The following is a 27,857-nucleotide window of genomic DNA, read 5'->3' on the forward strand; positions in this document are numbered from 1 at the left end:
ATGAAATACCCAAACAGAATGGTGGACCAAGTCCCAAACACATTGGGTTACCATGAGTTGGAACAAATTTGACAACTGGTTTTTTAAGTAGGTTTTTTACTAGTGAATCATCATTGAAATATACTTAACAATTGTCATGATGTAGAACAATGCTGATGAAGCAGTATGCTAATAGAATATTTTGCATTGTAGAGAGAGATTATACACAAGGAGACTTAAAAAACTTTGTGGAGAAATATCATCTTTTAATTCCTTGTTTCTATGAATTTTTTGAAGCCCCTGCTTATACATGTGTGTATATAAATATGGATAAGATTCTGGATACAGAATAAATGAATATATCTACCCATATTCATAGGAAGAGGAAGATGACAGGGATAAAAGTACTTTTTCCCTGATAGGTCTCTTGTAATAAGCCAGATAAAATTTAAAATATTTGCTACAAAATCATAGAAATCTCTGTGAAGCAAATGTAAAAATGCGAGCTATTTTTTAAACATAGCATCAATTCAAGTGTGCAGTTCCGAAGGGAATGATTCCATCTCTCTAACCTTTCCCTAAGGCGCCCTGCTCTCTCATGGACACCCTTTCAAATGGCAGTTTGTACATCCTTCAGTGACTCAAACTGTGTTCCTCTCAAATGATCTTTGAGTTTGGGCAGTTAAAAAACTAAACAAAACACGAGTGGGCAAGCGTAGGGCTGTAGGGCGAATGGAGTAAGGCTTCCTAACAATATTCTGATAGCATATCCCTTCCCACCCTCAGAGAATGAACAGGTGTCTTGTTATGATGGGAGAAAAAATTGCCAGGGTATCTTTCCTTGTCTTTTTCTCACCAATGCAGCTTTCTATCTTCTTAAAACTTTCATAAAAACTCCGAGTGATCCTCCTAACTCCTTTGAGAAAATCTACCCAAAGCGCTATCCCTTTAGATCAAAAAATAAATAAACACACCAGTCACCATAAACTTATAAATGGACACTTCTGACTTGAATTGAACTGGCCCAGGACAGACTCTCATAAGTCATTGTTTTGAGTGGACTCTTTTTTGGGAGGCTTCTTACTGATATTAAGACAGAAATTATGTCTAAACCTCTTACAACATGTTCTGTTTATATGGATTAAACTTGTATGTATATGAACTGGCACTCTTATAACAGTATTTTTTAACATGCCTTTGCCCAATTAATATTAAGGTTGTGCTAATTAAGTATAATTTACTTACTTTGAAACCAAAAAGTGCCTTTTTAAAAAATGTATGGTAAAAATATCTCTCTATAATCTATGTAATAGTTTACCACAACACATTTTACTACATGCTACATACAGTAAAGCACTTAATTTGTTCTTTCCTGTGGGAAATGACAGTGTGATTCGGGTCTATTAACGCATCGTGCTGATTGCACAAACATAAAGGAGAAGTTGTCGTGTGGTAACACTGGCCTCTGTTTTGAAGACCAAGTGTCATTTTGCAAATTTGCAGTGTCACTTCCCGAAACAACTCAAGACGGAACTGCGTGTCTCTTCCTCGGTCCTATCTTTTCTGTAGCAACAAGAAACACCGCTATTGACTTTGTTTTCAAAGCATCGTTGAACGGGCTTCAATAACTTTTAAATTTGCCATGTTTACCTATAAAGTAGCATTAATAAGTGAGCGAGACCAGGATGTGACAGATTAGCTCTCTCTTCCTTTTAGAAAGAGAAGATGGAAACAGCATTGGTTTTCTTTCCTCAGTTAAGTATGTGTGAATCAAAAGAAAAACCTTTTTTTGAGTTAATGCATGGTCCAGGAAAAGAAGAAAGAAACAGAGAAGCTAAAATCAGGTAATTTTTGTGCCGTACTTTTAAAAACATAATTAATGCTAAATATTTATTAGAGTTTGTTTTTGAAATTTCTAGTTGCAACTGTGCGGGTGGGCAGATTTTCAGTACCAGAGGTAAAACTACTCTCATTGCCACCAAGTGAATTCTAATTCATAGCGACCCCAAGTCTCATAGGACGGAGTACATCTGCTCCACACGGTTTCTGACACTGCTGATCTCTATAGAGCACAAAACCTTGTCTACCTCGTGCTTGAAATGTAAAATGTGTTCATTGCCAAAGAGAAAGAGGAAAAAAAAAGTTATAACAATGATGGCCACTTAGAACTGCTAACAAAACCTTTACTAAAACACATTCACAAATATAAGAAGTCTTAAAATTGGGGGGAGACCATTCCATTAGCTTTTAATTAATTTTTTTTCCAGGAACTTTTTGAAAGCCTCTCTTGTTTTATAGCCACCTACAGAAAAAGTGTCTTTTGTCTAGGCTAACCTAATCGCCCCACACACATAGTGACCCCCTGGGCTTTTTCAGGGAATACCAAAGGAGAGAGGAGGGTATCAGTATGGATGTAGGAGGATTACCTATTCCAAACATGTGTGGTATTCAGAAAGACAGATTTTGAATATCGTCTAAATTGTCTTGAGATTGGTTTTTTTAATGTATTACAGAGGGAAGGAAAAACGAAATAGGTTAAGTCTTCTCCTGCTGAAACATGAGCTTCAAGAAGAGACCCTTCCCAGTACATCTGGGCACTTGGCCAAAGACATAAGGTGAATAAATTATTATTCATTTTCTGGCAAGTTTTGCTGATTCTATTATTAAAGTTTTATAAAACTGAACACTAAAGCTTTCTGTTTTACTGGAAATTGTGTAATAATATGAGTAAAATTAGAGGTATCATTTCAAGAAGTGAGTGTTTGATAAAAGTAAAGCACTTTACGACCTTGAATTAATAATCATGTAAAAGTTTAAAGGTATTCTTAAAATTATATATCTCAATTTTATATGATATATCATACTTATAAACTGATGAAATGCTCATTAATTTAAGAATTTTCACAATTCAATATTGTCAGAGCAAAGAGCTATTCATTACTTTCCTCAGTAGTTAGAAAATTATGCCCTATACATAGGAGAAAGTAAAATTTAAAAAATAGTTATTTAAGTATTAGTGATAATTCAAAATAAAAATAATAGACTTAATGTTAAATAATGTATTTCTTCTCAATTTGAAATATGGCTAATAAAACACTGAAACAAAATAGACTAAATTCTAAATTATCAATATCTCTAAATATATATTATCCCTTTGAGGCTCTAATAGTTAAATTTCTTGTACCTGATAAAAATTGCAGCATACTGTGGTATGAACTCCAAGAAAATTGCAATAAGAAAAAATGAAAATGAAAATGTCTTTTGACTGAAAGATATTATCTGTAATCTGTGTAAATTCTCCTACATGCTGGGTTTTAGCACATATTTGACCTGATTTCTTTTGTTTTAGCTTTTTAGTGATCTTATATATACCACATAGTTAATTATTTCTTAACATAAAACCATTCATACATCCATGACAAAATATAGAATGTTGTTTTAATCTATTTAATGCTTGCTAGACCAAATGCTACAATAAATTTGACCAGCATGTTTTCAGTTACCAATGTAAACACAACTTTCACTTTCAAGTAATGAAAGGAGAAAGCATTTGAAATATGAGCGTAAAGAGGAGTAACATAGCACATTATTAGAACGGAATTATCAATACCTACGTTTTCTAAATAAAACATTTGCTTCTTGAGCAGAGTCTCCCCTGAAGAGGCAGTGAAATGGGGTGAATCATTTGACAAACTGCTTTCCCATAAAGGTTAGTGATATCTTCTCCCAACTATTGTATTTCTTCATGGAAAACAACAGTCAAAACATATATACAAACTGTCACTGAATTTAAGGATTTTTAACGCTAGAAAGAATAGTCAACTAATGTAAGATTTTACGACGTTTGCATTTTATTACGAATTATTTATTACAAATGAAAAATAGCATCTTTCTGTAGAATGATAAACTATTCTAAAAGTCTTTTCCTTTTTCTAATGCCACAAAACTCTTCTTGGTGTGAGCCATCAAGTTGATTCTGCCTATAGATGGCACCAACATAGTGCCCTGAGAGGGACTGATTCTGCCTATAGATGGCACCAACATAGTGCCCCGAGAGGGACTGATTCTGCCTATAGATGGCACCAACATAGTGCCCTGAGAGGGGCTGAGTAGAGCTCCCCCCCATCCCCCCCTTGGTTTCCAAGACTGTATCTTTACAGAAACAACTTGATAGTTATTTCTCCCGCAGCATGGCTAGGGGACGTCTCAGTTCATTGCTAAACTTAACCACTGTGCCCACAGGATTCCTACAGAACTCTCCATTTTATTAAAGTTTAAATCATGTATATCATTTATTGTTAAGAATATTTAAAATTTAAAGTATGTATTTTGATGGATATCCAGGAAAACCCATTTGAAATAAGAACTTAAAGCAAGGGTAAGAGGACAGACATCTTGGGTAGCTTCTGTCTTGTGTCTATCTGGGTAAAGCATATTTACATGTTTTCACGTTGTTTTTACATGGTTTTTAACCAGCTCGTGATTTCTTTCAGAGAACAAAAACAGTAAGTTGACCAGAGGAGGCCACAGTAACAAAAATGCTTCTTCTCTGAACTGACCAGTCAGTCTGCTGCCCAAGTTAATAACACCATCGCTACCCAAATACTAGGGTGCTTCCTCAAGCCCACAGCTTTCACTTATATTCAAATTTTCTTCTTTTCTATTTCTTTGAAACAGAAACCCTTTCCATTCTTCCCAATGTGATTCCAAGATGAATCTCCCCAGCATACCGCACGGTGTCTTTACCGCAGGGGGCAGTGAGTGTCACAGTTTCAGTGTCTACAGCCAGGGCAGCCAGAGCAGAGGCTCATCACTCAGACTCCAGCACTGTCCTGCACTTGATGCAACGTCACGTTTGCTCCTTCGTACTTATTTTCTGTTTTACACTCGCATTACAATTTTCTGACTCCCTCTGACATCTTGGTGTCCTCTGCATGTCCTGTACCTGTTCACAATTCTATTTATGCAACTAACTCTGGATAGTTTCTTCTTCCCATTAACATATATCACTACTCTGAATGTTGACTCAGAAAAAATAATTGCAGAAATAAGACAAAAGGAGGCTTAAATTTCTGTGAGCATGTAGTCACTGAGAGTGGAGAATAATGGCAGGAAAGGTTTATGTTGACAAAGATATAATTTGTTCTTCCTGCCTCTCCCTTACTTCACATTAATCTGATTATCCCCTATTTTGTAAATGGGTGGCATAAGCAATCATCCTTCTTCATTCTCCATATCTAATCAGTTTACAATCTCTAATCTTGGCCAAGTAGAAGTTGAACTCATCCATCTTCACTCTATCTAATGCCAGTCATAGCGGAAGTCTTTTTCTGTTCTTAGGAGGCTAATTGCAACCAACAATGTCTACTTCCTGCCATAATCCGTTCCCTAAAATTTCATTTTCTAATTTCGACCTTATTTTCAAACATCCTTGTACAACTTGTTGCTTTAGTCCCTTCGCCAGGCAGAACAAAGGGGAGAAAAGGAGGTATAGAAGTTATTTTAGAAACTCTGATTATGAAGATGAAGTAGCGTGTTTTCCTCGTGGCTGCCCAGCATACGCCTTGGTAAATGTCACGTGCTCTTGAAAAGGATGTTTTGCTGGGAGTTAGTTTGGAGTTCCTTTGCATTTTTATTTCTTGTTTCCATTTGCAACATAATGGTTATATCATTTTAGTTAAACTCAATAATCCCTCTGAACTTCACCATCCTCAACTATAGACAACTATAACAATGTGCTTAATTCTAATAGATTTGAGATAATTAAAAATAAATTAAGTACCATGAAATATAAATATTTTATGTTATTACTAAAATAAGTATTATTAAAAATAAACATGTTTATATTTACCCATTCTACTTTCTAATTTGTTAAACATTCCTTAAATTCAGATCCTTCCAACAAGTGGATTCTGACCCCTCTTGAGCCCACAGACAAAGTAGAACTGCTTGTTAGGGTTTCGGAGACTGTAAATCTGTAGAGAAACGGACAATGTCACGCCTCACTGGTTTACAACGCGTATCCCACAGCATCACCAGGATGTCTAAACATAATTAGAAAGTAAAATTTTAAATTAAAAACAAACTTAATTTATTTACTTAATTTAATATATTCACATATAATGAGTTTATAAAACTGTTTACCCATTCAAAGAAAAAATATTTTTCAAGAGTAATTCATTCTACAGAAAATTCCCACCGAGCATGTTGTAAAACTCTGCTTTACAAGTGGTCAAAGCCCAGAGGATAAAGTTGAGTGAGTCCTTCCTTTTCTTCTACCGGTGGAAATATTGAACAATTGAAAATTATTGGCATTTGGAATCAAGGGAAGTAATCAGGAAATCAAAGAATTAGCACTGATCCACTTGAACTTTATTGTCATCTCTAATGATTTAATGAGCTAGCTAATTAAACTATGTTCCATGCATAAAAATATTGTTTTTAGTATTCTTCTATCCAACACATATGATTAATAAGTCATTATTTTAATTATAATATTTATTTAAATATTAAGTATTACTATATTAATTAAGTATTGTGTATTGTTCTATCACATATATTCAATATTATTATACTAAATATTATTTGTTATAGTATAAAATGATCACTTGAAACAGTGTGGAGTTAAAACCCTTAAATTTGCATTTATTTCTATTGACTTTATTCAAGGCAAATGGCATGAGCCTACACACACATAAACATTATGAGAAAGATTGCGGTCCATCCATTTTGTAAAAATTGACACACACATTTTAAAAAGTACTTGGCTCCATAAAATTTTGTAGGATTTGATCCAAACATTACACGGTTTTATTAAAATTCCATTTTAAAAACATTGACTAATGCTTTTTAAATGAAAAAAAAATACACTTAGAATGAAATGTAAACTTTAATATATAATAATGTATCAATTTCTAATGATGATCCATTTTGGATAAATTCCATGGATATTTTTATTTACTACAATTAAAGCCACTGATATTTCTGTGATTAGTTTCATTTGTCTATTCTCTAAACCACTCCACATTCCCACCAACTCTTGGAAATTATACTTTTCAATGCAGTTACTTTGCTTTTAGTTTCCTAAGTGAATTGGTCCTATTTTGCACCCTGGTGGGTTAGGCATTTCACTGCTAAAAGCCAGGTTGGCAGTTCAAGCCCATCAGCTCCTGCACTGGAGAAAGATGAGATTGTTTCCTTTTCTAAAGATTTACAGTCTCGGAAACCCTCTATGGGGTTGTTAAGAGTCAGAATATATATGAGGATGTTACAAATATAAAGTAATAAACTTTAAAGGAAGGGCTATTATAGAAGGAAAACTGATGAATCTGTATGTGTGTTGCCAAATAAAGAGAGAAAAAATGTAGATATGCAGAAAAGAACCAGTTTAGACCCACCACCCCCAAAAGAGGAAGATATTGGTGCTTTTATAGATGGGAAGTACCAGAAGAGGGAAAACATAAAATAATGGAATAGAGTTTAAACTTATTAGGTGTGCTGGTAAATTGTTTCAAAATATTTTAGGGATTTACAGATGCACCTCTAAAATATAGGCAGAATGACTGAGTCACATATTAAAATTTCTTGCTGTTAAGTTCATTGCAACTCATAGTGGACTTAAGACAGAGTACAACTTCCGCTTAGGGTTTTGTAGTTTATAATCTTTATGGAAGCAAATTGTCACATCTTTCTTCCACAGAATAGCTCGTAGGTTTGAACCATTATCATTTTAGTTTAAAGCTGACAGCTTAACCACTGTTCCACCAGGAAACCTGGGGTATGTATAGAGAGTTTTGAACTATTCATATAGTTAATGCTTGAAGATTTGATAGGGAATATTATTTTCTGTGAAGAGAGTATCTATTGGGCAGAAAGTTACCCAATACAGTATGACTATATTTTTCCTGTGTACTGCTTCCCAAAATGCAAATCATTTCAGTATTTTTCTTGTTTTTATTAGTAACTATTTACATGGGCTTTTACACCCTGAATTGTGATTCCACCTAGATTAATTATGACAATAATGTATAATATGTAAGAAAAGAGTAGAATGTAAGTCATCCCCCCTCTGATTTAAAAATACGACCTGATTAGACTATGGAAAATATGTGTTACTGACTTTGAGTAAGGGCTGCACCGAAATGCGCATTTCTCTTCTGGGAAGGAAATGATGACTTCTCCTTACACTTTTCACCTTGTGGCATTTTAAATTGCTCTTTCTAATTTCCAGTTAGTGTATTTTGTAACATAAGGGATTTCAGCATTCCACAAAGTCACATTTCTGGATCAAGTTTACCCATAGAAAACATTCATTTCTTAAGCCTACCTGAAGAATAAAAATGAATGAAAGCTAGTGTCAACTTATATGTGGATCTCATAAACAAGCTGTTATTGTGAAAGAAACCAGTGCATTTTTTGCTAGGTTAAAAACTATAAAAGGAGAAACAAACCAACCTAGTATTTAGGAGATTATACTGCACTTGGGTTCCTAACTTCAAAATTTCTTGACTTTTGTTTCATTTGATTTCTTGGCATCAGAAAAATACTCCAACAGATGCCAGTTTCAATTTAGAAAGATGCAATTATAAACATTTCATATTTGTATAACACATTACACCAGCTTTTTCCAGTGTGAATTTTAATCCCAGGTTATATCAAGCACTTCGGGCAGCTGTATTCACCACTGGTGCTTCTAAAAGTTGTTTAGTAAGCTACTGAATTTGTGAAAGAATGGTCCCATTGTGAGCTGATGGATTTCAGCTGACCAAAGTGAGTGAAAGAAATATGAAGTCATCAGTGTTCTGTGGAGAGTCTTGTACATGCTGTGTTATTTTTAAAAGAATAGTTTATTTAAAACTTTCAGTGAAAAAACTACTTTCTCATTCTTCATTAATTATTTCCTTGCATTAATTTTGATTCTTCACTAGTCTATGCTTGTCAAAAAGGAACAACAAAAAGGACACTCATTTTGGTGAACTCATCATGAGCATTAATACCACTTTTCTTTTTTTTACTTTTAAAAATACTTTTGGGGGGTGCTTACATCTCTTGTCACAATCCATACATTCCTCCAGTGTGTCAAGCACATTTGCACATATGCCACCATCATCATTTTCAAAGCATTCTCTTCCCACTTGAGCCCCCCGATATCAGCTCCCCGTTTCTTCCCCCTCCCTCCCCCCCACCCTCTCTCACAAACCCTTGCTATAGATTATTTCTTCCACATTTTATATCGTCCTCCATTGTCCCTCACCCAATTTTCCATTATTCATCCCCCTGGGAGAGGGTTCCAGTTTGATCCTTGTGACCAGTTTCCCCTTTCTCCCCCCAGCTTCCCCAATCCTCCTGGTATCTCTTCTCACCTTATTGACCCTGCGGGGTTTATCTATCCTGGATTCCCTGTGTTGTGGGCTCTTATCTGTAGCAATGTGCATGCTCTTATCTAATCCAATTTGTATTGAGGTCATGATAGTGGGTGAAGGAAGCACCAAAGAACTAGAGGAAAGTTAAGTGTTACATCAGTGCTATGCTGCATCCTTACTAGCTCATCTCTTCCCTGTGACCCCTCTGTGAGGGAATGTCCAATTATCTACAGATGGCCATTGTGTCTCCACTCCATGCCCCCCTCCACCCCCATTCACCATGGGTATGGTTTTATTCTGGGTCTTAGATGCCTGGTACATGTTCCCATCGATACCTCATTGTCACGCAGGCTGGTATGCTTCTTCCATGTGGTCTTTGTTGCTTCTGAGCTAGATGGCCGCTTGTTTATCTTCCAGCATTTCAGACCCCAGACACTATATCTTTTGATAGCCAGGCACCATCAGCTTTCTTTACCATATTTGCTTATGCACCAGCTTTGTCTTCAGCGATCGTGTCAGAAAGGTGAGCAACCCAGAATGCCAGATTGTAGAACAAAGTGTTCTTGTGTTAAGGGAGTACTTGAGTGGAGGCCTAATGTCCATCTGCAACCTTAATTCTTAACATATAGATATGAGGACATAGTTCTATTCCCCTTTTATTATATATATATTTATATATGCACATGCCAGTATTTAGGCCTGTATAAATGTCTTTTGCCTCCTGGTTCTTTCCTTTATTTCCTCTTTACTTCTCTCTTGTCCCACCATCATGTTGGGCTTTCATTCAGGTTTAGTAATTCCTCACTGCTACATTGTCCTTGATTGAGCTCCACCAGGCATCCTATGACCTTCCTTCCACTGATTTTAGTTCACTTGCTGTTCTCTTGTCCCTGGGTTGATTCCCACTCCCACTTCCTTTCTCCTACCTCCCCTTCTCCCATATCCCCCCAGAACCATTGGTCCCGTTTTTTCATCTCTGAATTATTTATCCTGCCTCTTATCTAGATAGACATGCAGATACAATAATCAGTGCAAAAACCAGGCAAAGCCAAATAAACCAACAAAGGAAGTCAAAACCAACAAAGCAATAACAACAACAGCAGCAGAAAGCAAGAACAAAATAACAATAATAAAAAGGAAGGCACTGACAAAAATGGAAAAGCCTATAAATAGTTCAAGGTCTGTATTTACAAGTATTTTCCAGACATGTCTGATGGGGTGCCACACTCTGTTTCCCAAGTCTATTTTTTGGTATTCCCCGGGGATTTCATTACTCTGCTCCCCTGCTGCTCTGCTGCATGCCTTCAGTGCCTCACCCTAGCGTGATGGGGCCAGAACGTGCACTATTCCTGCACTGTGTCTCCAGTGCTGTCCCCCACAGAGTCATTATTCAGGGAGGGACACGTGTTCTGTGAATACCACTTTTCTGTGACTTAGTTTTGAATGCTCATATTAAACTCATGATAAACCAAGGTGTTTCCATATATAACTGAATACAGTGGTTGGCATATAATCAACATGTATGATGTAATATTGTAATAGACTATCTTTTAAATAATGAGCTTTTGTATTTGGCTGATAATTGAATGATTGAGGGTTTGAACCCACCAAAGCTTCTACGAAAGGAAAAACCTGGATATCCTCTCCTGAAAAGACTCCACTAAATCCACTGCTGTTGAATCAGTTCTAATCTTTACATGGTATGGAATTGAACTGCTCCACAGGGTTTCCAAGGCTTTCAATCTTTATAGCAGCAGACAGTCTGGTCTTTCTCCCACCGAGAGGTTGGTGGCCTTGAGTCACCAACCTTAACATTATCAACCCAGTGGGCCACCATGTCTCCCTGATGGGGCTTCAAGACTATAGCCTATTTCCAAATGGAAAGGTATATCAACTCCTATAAGGACATTATGAGTAGAAATCTAATGGCATCTTTTCAATATTGTTTTGTTTTCCTGGAAAACGGTGTGCATTCCATGACAGTAGAGTTTTCACCTGTCCGGTGTCTCTTTTGGGAACATTTGGATGGCTAACACCAAGGTTGGTGGTTCAAAGACACCCGCTGATTCTCAGGAGAAAAATGAAGCTGTTTGCTCATCTAAAATTTTACAGCCTCAGATGCCTCATATAGGGTCATTCGGAACTAGAATCCACTTGATTGTAGATGATTGGCCTCAAACTGAGTGAATTCTGAAATTGTTCTTCCTTTATACTTAGTATATGCAAGTCTGTCTTGTCCATTAATTTCAATACCCACAAAAGCAAAGGCTTAGCTGTCTTCAAGGAAGTTTAATGGGAAAAGGTCAATATTTTTTAACAAGCTAAGCCTAGTTTAAAACCTGTGCTATCCTTTATGGGTTGTTAGATCTGGAGAACATAAGTCTCTGAACTTCAGCTTCATCATCGGTAAAGCAAGTATACTAAGATTAACACCATAGGATTTAAATAGCAATTAAATAGAATTATGCAAATATAGGCACAGAGCAATGTGTCCAAATTTTAGCAAACATTCAAAACTGAGTCCTATTGTAATTAAAATTACTTCATCTCAGTTTAGGAACCCTTGGGTTCACACTATGTGTTTCATAAATAATTATAAGGTTGATGCAGGGAATTAATTTAAATAAGTAAGCGGCAATTTTAGCTCCCTAGCACAGTTATGATCGTCTTTAGATGTCAGTATAAAACATTTTCCAGTTATTAAAAGCTATTTATAGGAAAAGTAATGACATGTCATTCATAAACCTAGACAATTTATTATTTATGTTAGGAATCATTTGGCATTTAAAAACTGATCAACATATGCTTACAGGTGACATATGTATAGAATAAATTTATATCAATATTTTTTCCTTTACTGGAGTCAATGCAATTTCATCCATAAACTCAAAAAAAAAACTATCGAGTTTCTTATTTCCAAATTAGACTTGACCTGGAGCATAATTTCTCCCATTGCAGACATTGTATTTTGCCACTTTACTTCAATTTCCATTTAAATAGTAGTATAAGATCAAGTGAGGATAAGCAAAAATACTTCGTGTGGAGGAAGAGGTAGAGTTATGTCTAAGTCATAAACAGACAATAAAACTTTCCCAAATATTAACATAATACAGAGCTCCATATATGTATTAAAAATTACCTTAAAATATATCAGATCACCCTGAAAATAGTCTCTAATCTTTTTATTTTCTTACTTCCAATTGTTTCCTACTATTTAACCAAGAAACTCTATTTAAATACCTACTTTGTAGCAGCTACCAAGAATAGCATACCTAGACATTGACTTATAATAAAATAACCATTTCGGATCCAATATGAGAAAATATAAGCATCCATCATTTCTAAAAATAAATATTTTAGAGGTATCTATCTAATAAAATGGGTACTAATTTGGGGTGGGGGAACATTTTGGAAATTTGAAAGAGAAAACAATTGTGAGTACTAGCAACTATTTTTCTTTGCACTTAACGATTCATCAAGTGGAAAGTCTTAAAATACTTTTTAAAATTGTTACAAACAACAACAAAAGTCACGATTCTGATGAAATGCTAGGGCATGACTATATTATTAGCTTAAAAAGTATGATTCAAGCCACCTAATGTATTGAATTGTGTGTGTACGTGTGTGTGTGTGTGGTTTTGAATTTAGAGATTTACACATTGCCAGTTTGTCCTCAGTTTTCTTTCCTTTAAACACCAGTAAAGAAGGAGAAAGCGGGGACAAGATGTAAAACCAGACATCATTCAATAAAATGTTCCTTCCATTTATACAAGTGGAGATGGACAGAGTTTTCGAGCTCTTCAAATGACACAGTCTGTTTCCTAAAGCATTCAGTCCAGGCTGCCAGCTCACCTGAAGCCTGGAGAGTATGATGAAATAGACTTTCAAAAAATGAAAGGAATGGGATTTTTGGCATTAAAACAATTCAAACTGTGTTTAGACAAGTCTAAGCACTGAGAAGCAAGGGGCAAAGGAGTCCCAGAGACAGTAATCTCTGTCTATGTACTCATGTGCTAATAAACTCTACGGGGAAAACCAGCTTGTCTGACTCCCTGTGGCTCAAATTGGCAGCTATTTTGGCTTAAAGACATTAAACATAGAGACATACCATTAACTTCTCTCTGAAACATATAGACTTTGTGTATATATTTGGGAACTGTTGCTACATAAAAATTGTCTCCAGGAGTTATTACTCATTTATATTTCTTTTTTTTAATCATTTTATTGGGGTCTCAAACAACTCATCACAATCCATACATACATCAATTGCATAAAGCACATTTGTACATTTGTTACCCTCATCATTCACAAAACTGCTCTCCATGTAAGCCCCTGGTATCAGCTCCTCATTTTCCCCCTCCCTCCCTGCTCCCCATTCCCTTGTGAACCCTTGATAATTTATAAATTATTATTTTGTCATATCTTACACTGTCTGATGTCTCCCTTCACCCAATTTTCTCTTGTCCGTCCCCCAAGGAGGAAGTTATATGTAGATCCTTATAAATTGTTCCCCCTCTCTAACCCACCCTCCCTTCACCCTCCAGTATCTAATCCTGAAGGGATCATCTGCCCTGGATTCCCTGTGTTTCCAATTCTGATCTGTACCAGTGTACATGCTCTGGTCTAGTCAGATTTGTAAGGTAGAATTGGATCATGATAGTGGGTAGAGAGGAAGCATTTAGGAACTAGAAAGTTGTTTCATCATTGCTACCCTGCACCCTGACTGACTCATCTCCTCCCTGCGACCCTTCTTTAAGGGCATGTCCATTTGTCTACAGATGGGCTTTGGGTCCCAACTCTGCACTCCCCCTCATTCACAATGATATCATTTTTTGTTCTTTGATGGCTGATAACTGATCCCTTCAACACCTCATGATCACACAGGCTGGTATGCTTCTTCCAAGTGGGCTTTGTTGCTTGTCGCTTGTTTACCTTCAAGTCTTTAAGACCTTAGATGCTATATCTTTTGATAGCCGGCCTCCATCAGCTTTCTTCACCACATTTGCTTATGCACCTGCTTTGTCTTCAGTGATCGTGTCGGGAAGGTGAGCATCATGGAATGCCAGTTTAATAGAACAAAGTATTCTTGCATTGAGCGAGTACTGGAGTGGAGGCCCAATGTCCATCTGCTACCTTAATACTAAACCTATAAATATATGCACATAAATCTATTTCCCCATCTTCATATATAAATGTATTTACATATGTACACATCATTATTTAGATCTCTATAAATATCCTTTGCCCCCTAGCTCTTTCCTCCATTTCCTTTTACTTTCCTCTTGTCCCACTATCATGCTCAGCATTCATTTTGGTTACAGTAATTCTTCTCAGTTATATTACCCTTGATCCCGCCCTACCAGGTCTCCTACACCCTCCTCACCACCGATATGGATCACTTGTTGTTCCCTTGTCCCTGGGTTTGTTAACACCACTTCCTTTTCCTCACCTCCCCCTCTTCCATGTCCCCCCGAAGCTGTCTGTCCCATTGTTTTCTCCTCCAGATTGTTCATCCAGCCTATCTTATTTGGACAGACCTGCGGAGATAATAGCATGCACAAAAATAAGACAGAGCAAAACCAAGCAATAAAAGAAAAGAAAACAACAACAACTAATATTTCTTTTATGTTCTAAGAAAAGCATACTGCTTGGCATGAGAAATGACTCATAAAAATCATACACTCACTGAGCTGTATAAATAAGAAGAGTAGGGTAAATATCTCCCCTACTGATTGCTCTTCCTTCTCAGCAGTCAGAATTTGCCAATGCATTCAGGAGCCATGGACACTACATCTTCTCTAAGCAGCTTGTTTAACTAAGGATGATCGTACTGGCATCTGATGACAATAGTCAGATTCAGAAAGTTGCTGTCAGTGTTATGTACCCATCTGAAATTCATGTCTAGTTTCTTCACTTATATCTAACCATTGATATCTGGTACTGAGAGTCATTTTAAATGCTGTGTCACCCTCCTCCTCCCAGTGTAAATGACAGTCGCAATGGGGTGGAAGGAAAAAGACCCTTCCCCTATAGCACTGTGTTTATTCCCAGGACATGGTCTTTCATGGGTATTTCAACTATGGCTGACCTGGAAATCCAATGTCTCCTAAAGTTTGATGAACTCTCCTTTCTTCATTCACGTCTCCATTTCACAGCAAATATACTCTGAGAAGCCTCACAGAGTTGACCTTGTTCATGTGCACCTGACCTTTAGTCAAAGACCTGCAAGAGATCGGCATACAGGCTACTTGGTCCCTCCCACATGCTGCCCTCATTTCTTCGTACCATACGACAAGAATTCCACACTTTCCTTCGTCTGTTAGCTCAACGGGATGCTGTGCACAGCTTGGGCTCCATGTTCATGCTTTGTTCAAACACGGGAAATTGCTTCCTGGTGGAGATCCAGAACAGACCTGGATGCACTACCTAGATTTTTCTTCTCACAGTATTCCCAGTCTCTGTAGCTAATTTACTCAGTCTGAAAACTTCTATCTCAATTTTTGTCCATCATCAAATGTATTTATGGCCAGAAGGCACGGCTGTCTCCTATTCCTCTACCATACCCTCTTCTTTACATATTTAATAGTAAAATATCTATTTAAGGTAGGATTCAGGGGAAGAAATATAACATTGAAGAATTTTGCCTGTTTTTTAAACTTCTATATCCCAAGTACTGAACAATAAGTATCACAAACATAGTTAGCACTCAATATTTTTCAACAAGTGAATGAGCTGCTAAGCAAGGACTTCATCATGTAAACAAAACGAATTACTACGACAGGTAACTAAGCTAATGATACTCTCCAGAGTTAGAATTGTGCTTGGACAGTGCACAGTCATCCAAGAGGGAGCAGTGTTTCCCCAGGCAAGAGTTTCAACTTGTCTGAGGCCACAGAGGCTCGCATTGATCACAACCTTTAACCTTCCCGATTGCCAAATGGATGGTGCCACATTGTTAGCATACCTAGAAGGACTCCGCCCTCAGGCGAGGGTTCACACTGTCAAAATTCATGAGGTCAAGTTATAATTTATTAATACAGATGCAGAAGTAAAACTGTCACTGATAACTATTCTTTATTTTTTGGTATATCCAGAGAAGAAGTCAAATGATAACAAAATTGATGCTTGTCAAGCATGAAATTACAACATTCATTAACTGTTTAATCTTGTCAGGTTAAATAGGGATTGGTTCCCCAGTAGGATTGGAATATAATAATTTCAAATACTGTGTATTTATATTAAAATAATAATTACCTTACTAGGGACTGCAAATACTTGTAGCTGAAAAGCAAAGATGCCAATACCTCTTGAATAATAATTTCTTAAGACATTTAACTTAAATTAAGTTTTAAATTATTTATGTTATTTAAATTTTTTAATGATTAATGTCTCCAATTAACAATTCTTCTCAAAAATATTTTATGTTTAATATTTCATTAAAAACACATAATTCATCCTCAAACTGCATTACATTTTAAATGGTCATATTTTTGCACCTGTTCTATTATTTGTTTATCTATAATAATAATAAGAAGAAGAACACATTTTATGGTTTCATATAGCTAAGAAGACATTGGTATTCCAGCCAACCAAGCTTCTTAAGAACTACCCCAAACTCAGTGGCCAAAGACGACCATTTTACCAGTCACATTAGCTCTGTGGTTCAGGAATTCAGAGAGGACGCCGTGGGAACAGTTTGTCTCTTCTCCAGGATGTCCTCGGTGGGTAGGACACAAAGAGTATTGGTGATTGGATGGCCGAGGGTTTGTGTCATCTGGAAGCATTTTATACATAGCAGTTGAGGCTGGCTCTGTGCTGAGTCTTCAGCTGGAATTGGTGTTCTAAACATGGCTTCTTCAGATGGCTCCTCAGCTTCCCCGCAGATTGGTGACTGAGTTACGAGATGAAATGTCTGAAGAAAGTGATACCCCGAGAGGAAATATCCCAAGAAAAAGGCATATTTATGTCAGTCTCTGAAATAGCATAGCATCATGTCCATATACTCTTTTGATAGAAATACTCAAAAATTCTCTCCAGATTCAAGGAAACAGTACAGAGAGCTCGCCACTAGATGAGAAGTGTGCTGATATTATACTTTAATTAGAAAATATATGAGAGGTCATATAAGGAAAATAAAACTACCACACTAGAATATCTGAGAGAATGAAAGCAAATTCTATAGGAACCCAGGCCTGAGGGTTTGAAAAAGAACTGAGAGCTATTGATCTCTTTCTCATCTTCCACTCACTTCTACTCATCTCTTCTTGTCTATTAGCAAATTACACCTCATTTTCTCAGCGTCTGTACACTATTTTCCAAGGAAGAATATTAATTTGCCCTTCCTTGCATCATGGGTCCATCACCTAGACCAACCAACGTTGCCTGAGAATGAAGAACTATGAATGTTCAAACATAGATGACATGTGCAGGCCATGTACTGAAAAAGAAAGCTTGCTGGGTAATCTATAAGGAGTACCATGTGCAGAATTTAAGTAAAGTTATTATTTATGTCAATTTAGTGTCTACCAGCCTTCTAGCATTTCAAAGTTTCGTAACCGTCTACCTAAGAACTTCATACTTTGCCCTTACCTTCCACTTTATCACAAGCCAGCTTTCATAACTTTACTAAGTTTCCTATTGGGAAGCAAGGTTCCTTCAATCTTATAACCTATACTATTATATTTTAATTAGAAAATAGATGAGTGGTCATATATTAAAAAAAAATTCTGTCTGACTGCTTTCATTTTCTTTGACCATACATGACTTTGATGTTTCAAAGGCCACTCCAAAATTTGATTTTCCACCATCCTTTCAGCTGCAGCATCCCACGTGATTGTCCTTCTACTTACAATGTGGTATTGTCAGGGCTGTGGTTGAGGTGTATGTGTGGGGAATAAAACTTAATTTTCAATGGATTCTTCTTCCTGGAGCTCACCTTCTTGAGCTGGGGGAGCTCATAAAACAATTACCAATGGGGTTACTGAATCACTAGTCTTATCCACTGGAAAACGATGGAAAATTGGATAATCTGTTTTAGTTCCTCACTGATGTAAATTCTTAACATGTCAAGTTAAGACACTGTCAGCTGCATGTCCAGAAAATTAAAATGCTGTTCAAGCAAAAGGAAACTTATCACCTCACATAGTTAGTAAAACTGGAAATGGGAAGTTCCAGAACCAGTTAATTCAATAGTATTTGATCAACATAAAAGACCTATATTCATTTCAACCTGTCCTTTTGGCCATCTTCAATAGTTTATGTGGTTCATTTGGATATCTGTTCTCATGATGATTAAGATGAATATCTATTTCAGCATTTAAATACAGAATGATTTATTCATGCTTGTGATTGAAAAATTGATATTAAATTGGATAAAAATATTTATGAATTTCATAGTGTAGCATGAGAAACAAAAGCAAAGAGTCGATTATAATACAAAATGCTAAATGTCACCAGGGGTAACAATAATCCAAATTCAAGAGCAAGTACTCAAGTTTATCTTGAGAAGTTGGTGAAGTCTTTCCCAATGAATTAATTTCTAAATTAAACATCAATGAAGTACAGAGATTAGACTAATACAATTGGAGCAGAAAGAAAAAACTGTTTCAGATAAAAGCTAAAGGGAAACATATGCCCCATGCATGGGAGTGTAAGAATTTCTATGTATCAGGGCTTACAGTGAGAGGAAGATGGTGGGGAAAACAATAGGCACTATTAGGAAGTGGCAATATTGTGAAGAAGCATGGTGACCTTTGTACTTTAGAAAAGTGTTGGAACTTGAACAGGAGTGATACGTTAGGAGCATGAGAAGAAAGGAAAGGGGAACCCAGACTTTCTAAGGGGTTGATTTAAGAATTGGTGTGAGGTTATTCTGGTCTAAATACAAGTAATTCCAGAGGGCAAAAATGAATAGATAGATAGCCAGATGTACAATATAGAAAGGTGAAAAGATTGCACAAATAGATTGTCATCGGTTGTGAAGAAAGAGAAACACTGAGGCGGGAGCCTTAGTGGTCCAGTGGCGAGACTGCTAACCAAGAGGAAGGGAGTTTGAACACAGCAGCAAGTCCCCAGGAGAAAGATGCCGCACTCTTCCCTGTAAACATCACTGCTTTGAAACTCCACGGGCCAGTTATTCTCTGCTGTCCTGGCTCCAAGCTGATTTGATGGTAATCAGTTTGGTTTGAGGTTTTGAGGATAAATCTTAGAGCTTTAAAAACTTTAACAGGCTGGATGTAAGGTGTCATAGGATTGAGGACATGATGCATAGGGATGATGAAGAAAGATGACAAATCAGTTAAGACATGGTTACTTTGGTGGGAAATTCAGTGGAGATGCTTGAAAGATGCTGAACAATATGAACTTTGAGCTCAGGAAAAGATCTTAACTGAAGATGAATTATAAGAATTGCTAGTATATTGACCATGATCGAAAGGTGAGGTGATGGATGGCCACTTCTTTTTAAAGCTCCATAAGCTTTATCTAAAGGTCCGTGGTTGGTGCAGATTGTATTCTCTTAGCTATTAACTTAATGGTTGGTAATTTGAATCTACTCAGTGGTGCTACAAAAATCAAGAGTGGGACTTTGCTTCAATCTTTGCATAAGTCAAGAAAACTCTATAGAATGTTTCTACTCTATAACACAGGGGGTTGCCATGAATTGGAATGGACTGACAGCAATGTACTAATCTTTTTTCTGACTTAGCATTCTCTTTACTACAAAGTCAATGCTAACTCATTGTAACCCTATAGGACAAGGTAGAAGTGCCACAGTGGGTTTTTGAAACTGTAACTCTTCTGGAGAGTAAGAAGTCTCCTCCTTTCCTCTGACTGAGACTTAAATAATTGATAATCACCATCATACCAGCCCCCACACACCAAAACATGTACAAAAATTATTAAGTACCTGTCCCTGTTCTGATCATTTTCATATTTTGACCTTGTTCAGTTCTCTAAGGAACCCTATGATGTAGGTATCAGTATTATATTAATTGTATGGAAATGGAGGCACAGAAGGCAAAAATAATTAACTAATTTAAAGTTACACAGTAACTAAAAGAACTTGAATTTGAACTAAGGAAGTCCTCTGTAAGGCTTGAAACCAGCCAAAACCACCAATGGAGCTCAGGAGAAACAGTAAAAATACAGAACCCATAAGTCTAAATACATAGTAGGTATTATACAAGTTTTAAAAAATACTTCAAAATGTACATTTCATCTTTTCTCTTTGGAAAATATACTTGGAAACCACTTGGAAGTTCTGGTTTGCATTTTAAATTCTCAGGCCCCTATTAATTGCACACCACAAACATGCACACCTTTCTCTTTGCACCTGTGGTCTGGCTGCACACTATGTGAGGCCTCCTTGCTTTTCACGGAGATAAGTCCACCATCAATTGCGAGGACTGTCTAATATATATGTACTTGTCCGAAGGGCCTTCGGTGTATGCACTTGAGGAAGAAAACTATGCAAACCCTAGAAACAGGGCATTTTGTACTGATAATAGTGATATTTGATAGTGAATTCCTGGGTCCTAACTGCCTCACATAGGGTCTAGAAGTGGGGCGTTAAGTTCCAGATTAGATGTCTTCTTGGCTTTGAGGAACGATACTGCTTTGGGGAGGGGTACAGCTAAAGAGACAGAGCAAGCTCCTCGGTATGGATTACTCTTGCCTAAGGCTCAGCGACATGACCTTGTTTCAACGGCGATGACACTTCTGCCTTTCACACTGGTGAAGATTACAGATGTTTTAGTTGAAGTTACACAGTATATACTATATAGGATATGTTACTATGCTATTGGAGAGAAGATATGGCCATTTGTTTGAAATTGTATTTTAATATTAAGTAGTAAATAATATTTCTCATTACTGAAATATCATGATTTCATATTTTTTTGTAGGTGGGCTTGAAGCATTTACCAGATTCCTTAAAACGGAATTCAGTGAGGAAAACATTGAATTTTGGATGGCATGTGAAGATTTCAAGAAAAGCAAGGAACCTCAACAAATTATCCTTAAAGCAAAAGCAATATATGAGAAATTTATTCAGAATGATGCTCCACAAGAGGTATGGTCAAGAGATGAAAATGTAATCACACAACTGCTTGAAAAAATTGTCTCTCATGAAATGGGAATATCACATATTCCATCATGAAGGTTTAAATTTTCTAGAAGCTACAGTGATTAATTATACAAATTTTTATATAAAAACAGGGTGTATTGTAAGATGTTACGATAGACAGAAAAATATCATTGAACCCATTCCTTGGAGTTATTTCCATCCTAAACTAAGAGTGAATTATATTTAATTGCAACGCCTAGATGGATTCATTAATCTGAGGAATTGCTATACCACCAGTAACTTAGCAGAGAGACAAAGCGCTCTGTACCTGGTGAAGGCAGGAGAAGCCACGTTTGTATTACTTAGTTTATGATTGTCTGCCAATAACAAGTTCTATTTGCCCCCAAACCTTATTTCTCTACCTCAAATCAGTCTAAAATAAAAATTCCATAACAGAGGGGTAATGCAAACTTAATTTGGCAGTGGTTTAAGGGAGGGAAAAAAAAGATAGTTTCCTTTGACTCTAAGCACAAAGTAATTGTGTGATGTTATTGTAGAATGACTACAAGATAAAAATATATTACTTGATTATCCAAAATATCAATTACTTACAATTTTTATTTTTCTACTTTGATTTGTAATTCCTAAGATCTGTTATACATGTAGTAACCGAGGTCTGGGATAAATCAAAGCTCATCCAAAATATTTTTATATTAAGTAAATTTATACTTACTGTGGGAGGAAGCAAAATATAGTGAAAACAAAACAAAAGCAGTTTTAATTACCTAGCTTGTAACTTTAAGCAAGTTTCTTATTCCCCAAGGAAGTGAATAAAAATGCAGACCTGGCCAGTTTCTTAAAGGTATTAAAGCTCTTATAATTAATGTATTCACATATAGATTAAGTGTCTTCCTGCCTTTCATAAATATGTGTATTTATAAGCTCCTAATAGGTGCTCAATAGACAGTGGCTCTTAATTGAAGTGCTGTTTTCTCTGCAAATCGCACTATGAGGTGGCATTGTCTATGCGTTCACACCGAATGAGGATTATTTTCCACTTCGGTGTCTTCCAGCATGTTTTTTGTGTCCGTGTGTTACTCTGACTTTCTAAGACAAGGTTAATAGGGTAAACATCGTAGGTAGTTGTATTGTGCTACCACAAGGCAAAAAGAATGTCCCCTACTCATAACCCTGCCACTATCGGACCACACAGCAATACTTTGATAAAAAGCATTAAAATACTTTGTATCTTGATAAGAATATTAGTAACCTAGCACACATTGGCTTGTAGGTAAGCATTCTAACACAAAGAGAGTAACCCTGAGATAAGACAAAAGCCTCATATTGAAATTCTTAATAAACTCCAAGTTCATGCAAATGGTTTACCTCTGTGAAGTTTAATTTCCCACTTTTGAAATGAGTTCAATCTGATGATTCCATGATCATTTACTTTTACATTGTATTTGTTGAGGTTTTTAGGTGTCATTGAGACACTTTTAATACGTGGTGACGCATGCGTCAAGACAGAATCATTTCATTGAGTTTCCTAGGCTGCAATTTTTTTGTGGAAGCTGATTACCAAGCCTTTCTTGTGATGGACTTCTAGCTGAATTCCCATTGATAATTTTTGCTTAGCTGTCACCAGTTCACCAAGTGCTCCTAGTTAATGCCTAGTGGCTCTTTCTCTTTATTTTATCCCACCATTCTACGATAGAATGCAAAAAGAACTAGGAAAAAGGGGAAAGAAACAATGGAGTAAAGTATTGATTCCTAGACCCATGGTGAAGATGAAGGATTGCAGGCTTCACTGTGGATTACAACTCAATGTAAAGAAAACAAAAAATATTTACAACTGTCCCAATAGGTAACATCATGATAAATGGGGAAAAGATTGAAATGTTCAAGGATTTTATCTTACTTAGATCCATAATCAGTGCTCATGGAAACAGCAGTCAAGCTATCAAAGAACACATTGCATTGCATGAATCTGCTGCACAATAGCTCTTTAAAGTGCTGAAAAGCAAAGATGTTCATTTGAGGACTAATGTATGCCTGACCCAATCCCTGGTGTTTTCCATGATCTTATTTGCATATGAAAGTTGGACATTGAATAAGGAAGAATTGATACATTTGAATCATGATGTTAGTGAAGAACAGTGAAAGTACCATGAACTACAAACAACAAAACTAGAAACAACAAATCTGTCTTGGAAGAAGTACAACCAGAATGATCCTTACAGGCAAAAATGGTGAGATTTTATCTCACATACTTGGTACATGTTTTCAAAGGAGACCAGGCCCTGGAGAAGAGCATCCTGCTTGGTAAAGTAGAATGGCAGTACCGGAGAGGAAGGCCTCAAGGAGATGGGTTGGCACAGTGTCTGCAATAATGGGCTCAAACATAAAAATAATTAGTAGATGGGTGCAAGACTTGGCCATGTTCCCTTTTGTTGTGAATAGGGTCCTTGGAGTTGGAACCAATTCAACAGCACTTAACAGCAACAACTTAAGGCTCTCTGCTTCCAAAAATGTTTACAAACTTGGAAACCCTAAGCTGATTGCTCTGAGTCAAAATCAGGGCACTGGCAGTGGATCATGGGTGAGTGAGAGCCATCAAAAGGAGTCCTGTTCGTTCAGCAGTTAAGCTTTCCACTGCGAACAAAATATAAGCAACTCCAACTCAGCAGCCACTCCCTGCGAGGAAGCCCTGATGCTCTGCTCCTTGTAAACATGTGGGTCAGTCCTCTGTCCGGCAGCGTCATTATGAGTTGGAATGAACTCCATGGCAGCAAACAAAAGTAGCTATAAAAGAAAATGTAGCTGAATGTAGTATGTTGGCTCACAATATTTTTTAGTCTTACTCTAATGATCTCTCAAAAGTGTTTTATTTATGCAGATTTTCTCTAAACTAACTTTTTTCCCATTTTTTAAAATCGTTTTATTAGGGGCTCATACAACTTTTATCACATCCATACATACATCAATTGTGTAAAGCACATTTGTTCATTTATTGCCCTCTTCATTCTCAAAACATTTGCTCTCCCCCTAAGCCCCTGGCATCAGCTAATATTTTCCCCTCCTTCCCCACTCCCCCTCCCTCTCTGCTCCCCCTCCCTCATGAACCCTTGATAATTTATAAATTAGTATTTTGTCATAGCTTGCCCTGTCTGACGTCTCCCTTCACCCACTTTTCTGTTGTCTGTCCCCCAGGGAGGAGGTCACATGCAGATCCTTGTAATCGATTCCCCCCTTCTAACCCACCCTCCCTCTACCCTCCCAGTATCGCCACTCACACCACTGGTTCTAAAAGGATCATCCGCCCTGGATTCCCTGTGTTTCCAGTTCATATCTGTACCAGTGTACATCCTCTGGTCTAGCCAGATTTGTAAGGTAGAACTGGGATTATGATAGTGGGGGGCGGGAGGAAGCATTTAGGTACTAGAAGAAAGTAGTATTTTTCATTGTTGCTACATCGCACCCTGACTGTCTTATCTCCTCCCTGATACCCTTCTGTAAGGCGATGTCCAGTGGCCTACAAATGTGCTTTGGGTCTCCACCCCACACTATCCCTCTCATTCACTATGATAAGATTTTTTGTTCTGATGATGCCTGATATCTGATCCTTTCGGCACCTCGTGGTCACACAGGCTGGTGTGCTTCTTCCATGTGGGCTTTGTTGCTTCTGAGCTAGATGGCCACTTGTTTACCTTCAAGCCTTTAAGACCCAAGATGCTATATCTTTTGATAGCTGGGCACCATCAGCTTTCACTAACTTTTCTTTTTTTAACTCTGCAGGTTAATCTTGATTTCCACACCAAAGAGATCATTACAAAAAGCATCACGCAACCCACCTTCTACACGTTTGATGCTGCACAAAGCAGAGTGTATCAGCTTATGGAACAAGACAGCTACACACGTTTTCTGAAATCTGACATCTACTTAGACTTGACAGAAGGAAGACCTCAGAGGCCAACAAATCTTAGAAGACGATCACGCTCATTTACCTACAATGAATTCCAAGATGTAAAGTCAAATGTTGCCGTTTGGTTTTGAAAAAAAAATCCCATATTTCTCTCACTTTGATAGCAAATTCTTAAATCAGCCTCTAGGTATAGAATACTTATGTTAACAAATGGGTACTTCCTTTTAAAAATTACATGTAAAAGCACTTTAAAATTATAAGCAAAGAGTATACTAGCAATAATAAAGTACCAGTGGCTATATTCCGTATCTTTCCATTTGAAGGAAGGGAAACAGAACCAGAAAAACTTAGAACCTTAACTAAAAGGCAGTCAGAAATAACTTTTCTAAGTTAACTGAAGGAAAATGCTGAGAAAATGTTTGAATTTGATCAAATATCTAGTTTTAGTTATTTTTTTCTATATTAATCAAAATAGTATTCAGATATCCAAATTTATAGATAGCATTTGCCACAATAATGAAGACTCTCAGTCTTAGAGGCTGTAAATATGTTCCATTTTTTTGCAATGGTAGAGAATGAGCATTTGTTCCATGGTCACTAGCCGAGTTCAAGGCAAAACAACAACAACAACAAAAACTATCAGCACTCAGTATGAGTTACCAATAGGACTTTTGGGAGAGAGTACATTGATCTGGAAAAAATTCCCATATTAAACATAACCCAGTTTGATTAAGGAAATTGGAATCTGCACTTGGACTCATTGCTAAGTGAGTATTAATTTACCCAATTATATGGGACATACTCTGAGACAATGATCAGATTAAACATAGTGCCAGGTATGAGATTAAATGGAACCTGTTCTCATTTTCTAAAAGTATCTGCTATTAAAATAGGGGGTCAGTGAGTAGTTTGAATAATCATCAAGGAATGTTTATCCTAGAAGTAATCAAGTTTAAGTTTGGACGTTTACGGTTAGAGCAGAAATTAAGAAATAAGAGTAGGTGAAGTACCAAAATGTCTTAAAGCTCTGGATATTCACCTGCAGGCCACTTTGGCTCAATTCAGGAAGTGTTTTCTATTGGTGTGTTCCTCCAAGACTTGCTGAAGACATTGACTACTATGTCATTCAAGTAAGACATGTACTGATCCATGTAGAAATGCACCTGTATTTCTAAGTAAATACTTTACTGAAGATATGCTTTGCATGGTCTGTAAATATCTGTATTTAAAGATGTCATACCTTAGGTTTTGGCAGATGTCATTTTATTTGAATTTTAAACTATAATCCATTCCATCTTTTATAGCAGTAAGCTTTGCATTTCTTCCTTTACATGGTTAATGTTTGACTACTGGGTCCTTTCTTTGCTTTTGGATACTGTTTCCTCATAGAAAATTATGCGTGAGCATGTGTTCTAGCTTCAGAACGATATTGGGGTGCTGCTGGGGCCCACCAAGTCCATTCTGCTCAGTGTGACTCTGCACTGTTGCTGTTGGGCGCTGCCACTTCAGTCCCGACCCGTAGCAAGCCTATGCACAACAGAAGGAAGCCTTCTGCTCCTGAGCCACCCTCGTGATCAATATGTTTGCGTCTGTTGTTACACTTCCTGTGTCAGTTCATCTTGTCGACCGTCTTCTTCGTTTGCACTGCCCTTCTACTTAACCAAGCTTGATGCCTTTTTCTAGGGACTGGTCTCTACTGAAAACATGTTCAAAGCGTAGGAGGCCAAGTTTCAACATCCTTACTTCTAAAGAGCATTCTGGCTGTAATTCTTCCAAGACAGGTTTATTTGTTCTTTTTTGTCAGTCCCTGGTACTTTCAGTGTGAATTTTCAGCACCATAATTCAAATGCATCGACTCTCCTTCGGTCTTCCATATTCAATGTCCAGCTTCCGCATGCATATACAGTGATTGGAAATACCCTATAGAATGATGTAGCAACTGTATGAAAGTTTGGTGGCACAAGAGATCATCGCGCTGTTACTAACTGAAACCTTAATGGTTCACACATACCCAGCAATTCCACAGGAGAAAAGACCTGATAATATGCTCCCATAACGATTATAGCCTGACACCTCCCCCCGCCCCCAACGGGACAGTTTTACCCAGTTACACTGGGTTGTTAGGAGCCAGAAATTGACATGACAGGACACAAAATAACAGCAGGAACCGTTCGAGGAGTCCTGGTGGCGTGGTGACTAAGCATCACTGAATTGACGCCACTAAGACATTGGTTAAAAAAAAGGCTGCATTACTGAGAGATGAACAATAGATAAACATAATAGTGGGGTAGGAGAGAAAAAATATGAAGAAAAAATATACAGTGAACCCTCGCCACTTCGCGCTACCCGCTTCGACTTCCACAGCTTCACTCTATTGCGGGTTTTGCTAACAGCACCCACTGCCTACACCCGCTCCTTCAGAGGAAAAAGACGGTGACCCACCTGTAGAGTACATCCCTTAAGTCATTTCATAGGCTATTGATTACAGTATTTGTAAGAACTATGTATAATAATACTGTATATGAAATAT

General features: G+C 37.1%; 1 protein-coding gene across 1 annotated transcript; it reads left to right on the forward strand.

The window, feature by feature from the left end:
- The first annotated feature begins 1,576 nt into the window (after positions 1–1,576).
- Positions 1,577–25,717, forward strand: RGS18 (regulator of G protein signaling 18). The gene is made up of 5 exons (XM_004706781.2): positions 1,577–1,823; positions 2,493–2,594; positions 3,627–3,688; positions 21,245–21,411; positions 25,201–25,717. The coding sequence occupies exons 1-5, from the start codon at positions 1,705–1,707 to the stop codon at positions 25,456–25,458; spliced, it is 708 nt and encodes a 235-aa protein (XP_004706838.1). The 5' UTR covers positions 1,577–1,704; the 3' UTR covers positions 25,459–25,717.
- The last annotated feature ends 2,140 nt before the right edge of the window (positions 25,718–27,857 follow it).

The sequence above is a fragment of the Echinops telfairi genome, unplaced genomic scaffold (genome assembly GCF_000313985.2).
Source record: "Echinops telfairi isolate 266 unplaced genomic scaffold, ASM31398v2 ScPeMD7_7424;HRSCAF=8462, whole genome shotgun sequence".
Lineage (NCBI taxonomy): Eukaryota > Metazoa > Chordata > Mammalia > Afrosoricida > Tenrecidae > Echinops > Echinops telfairi.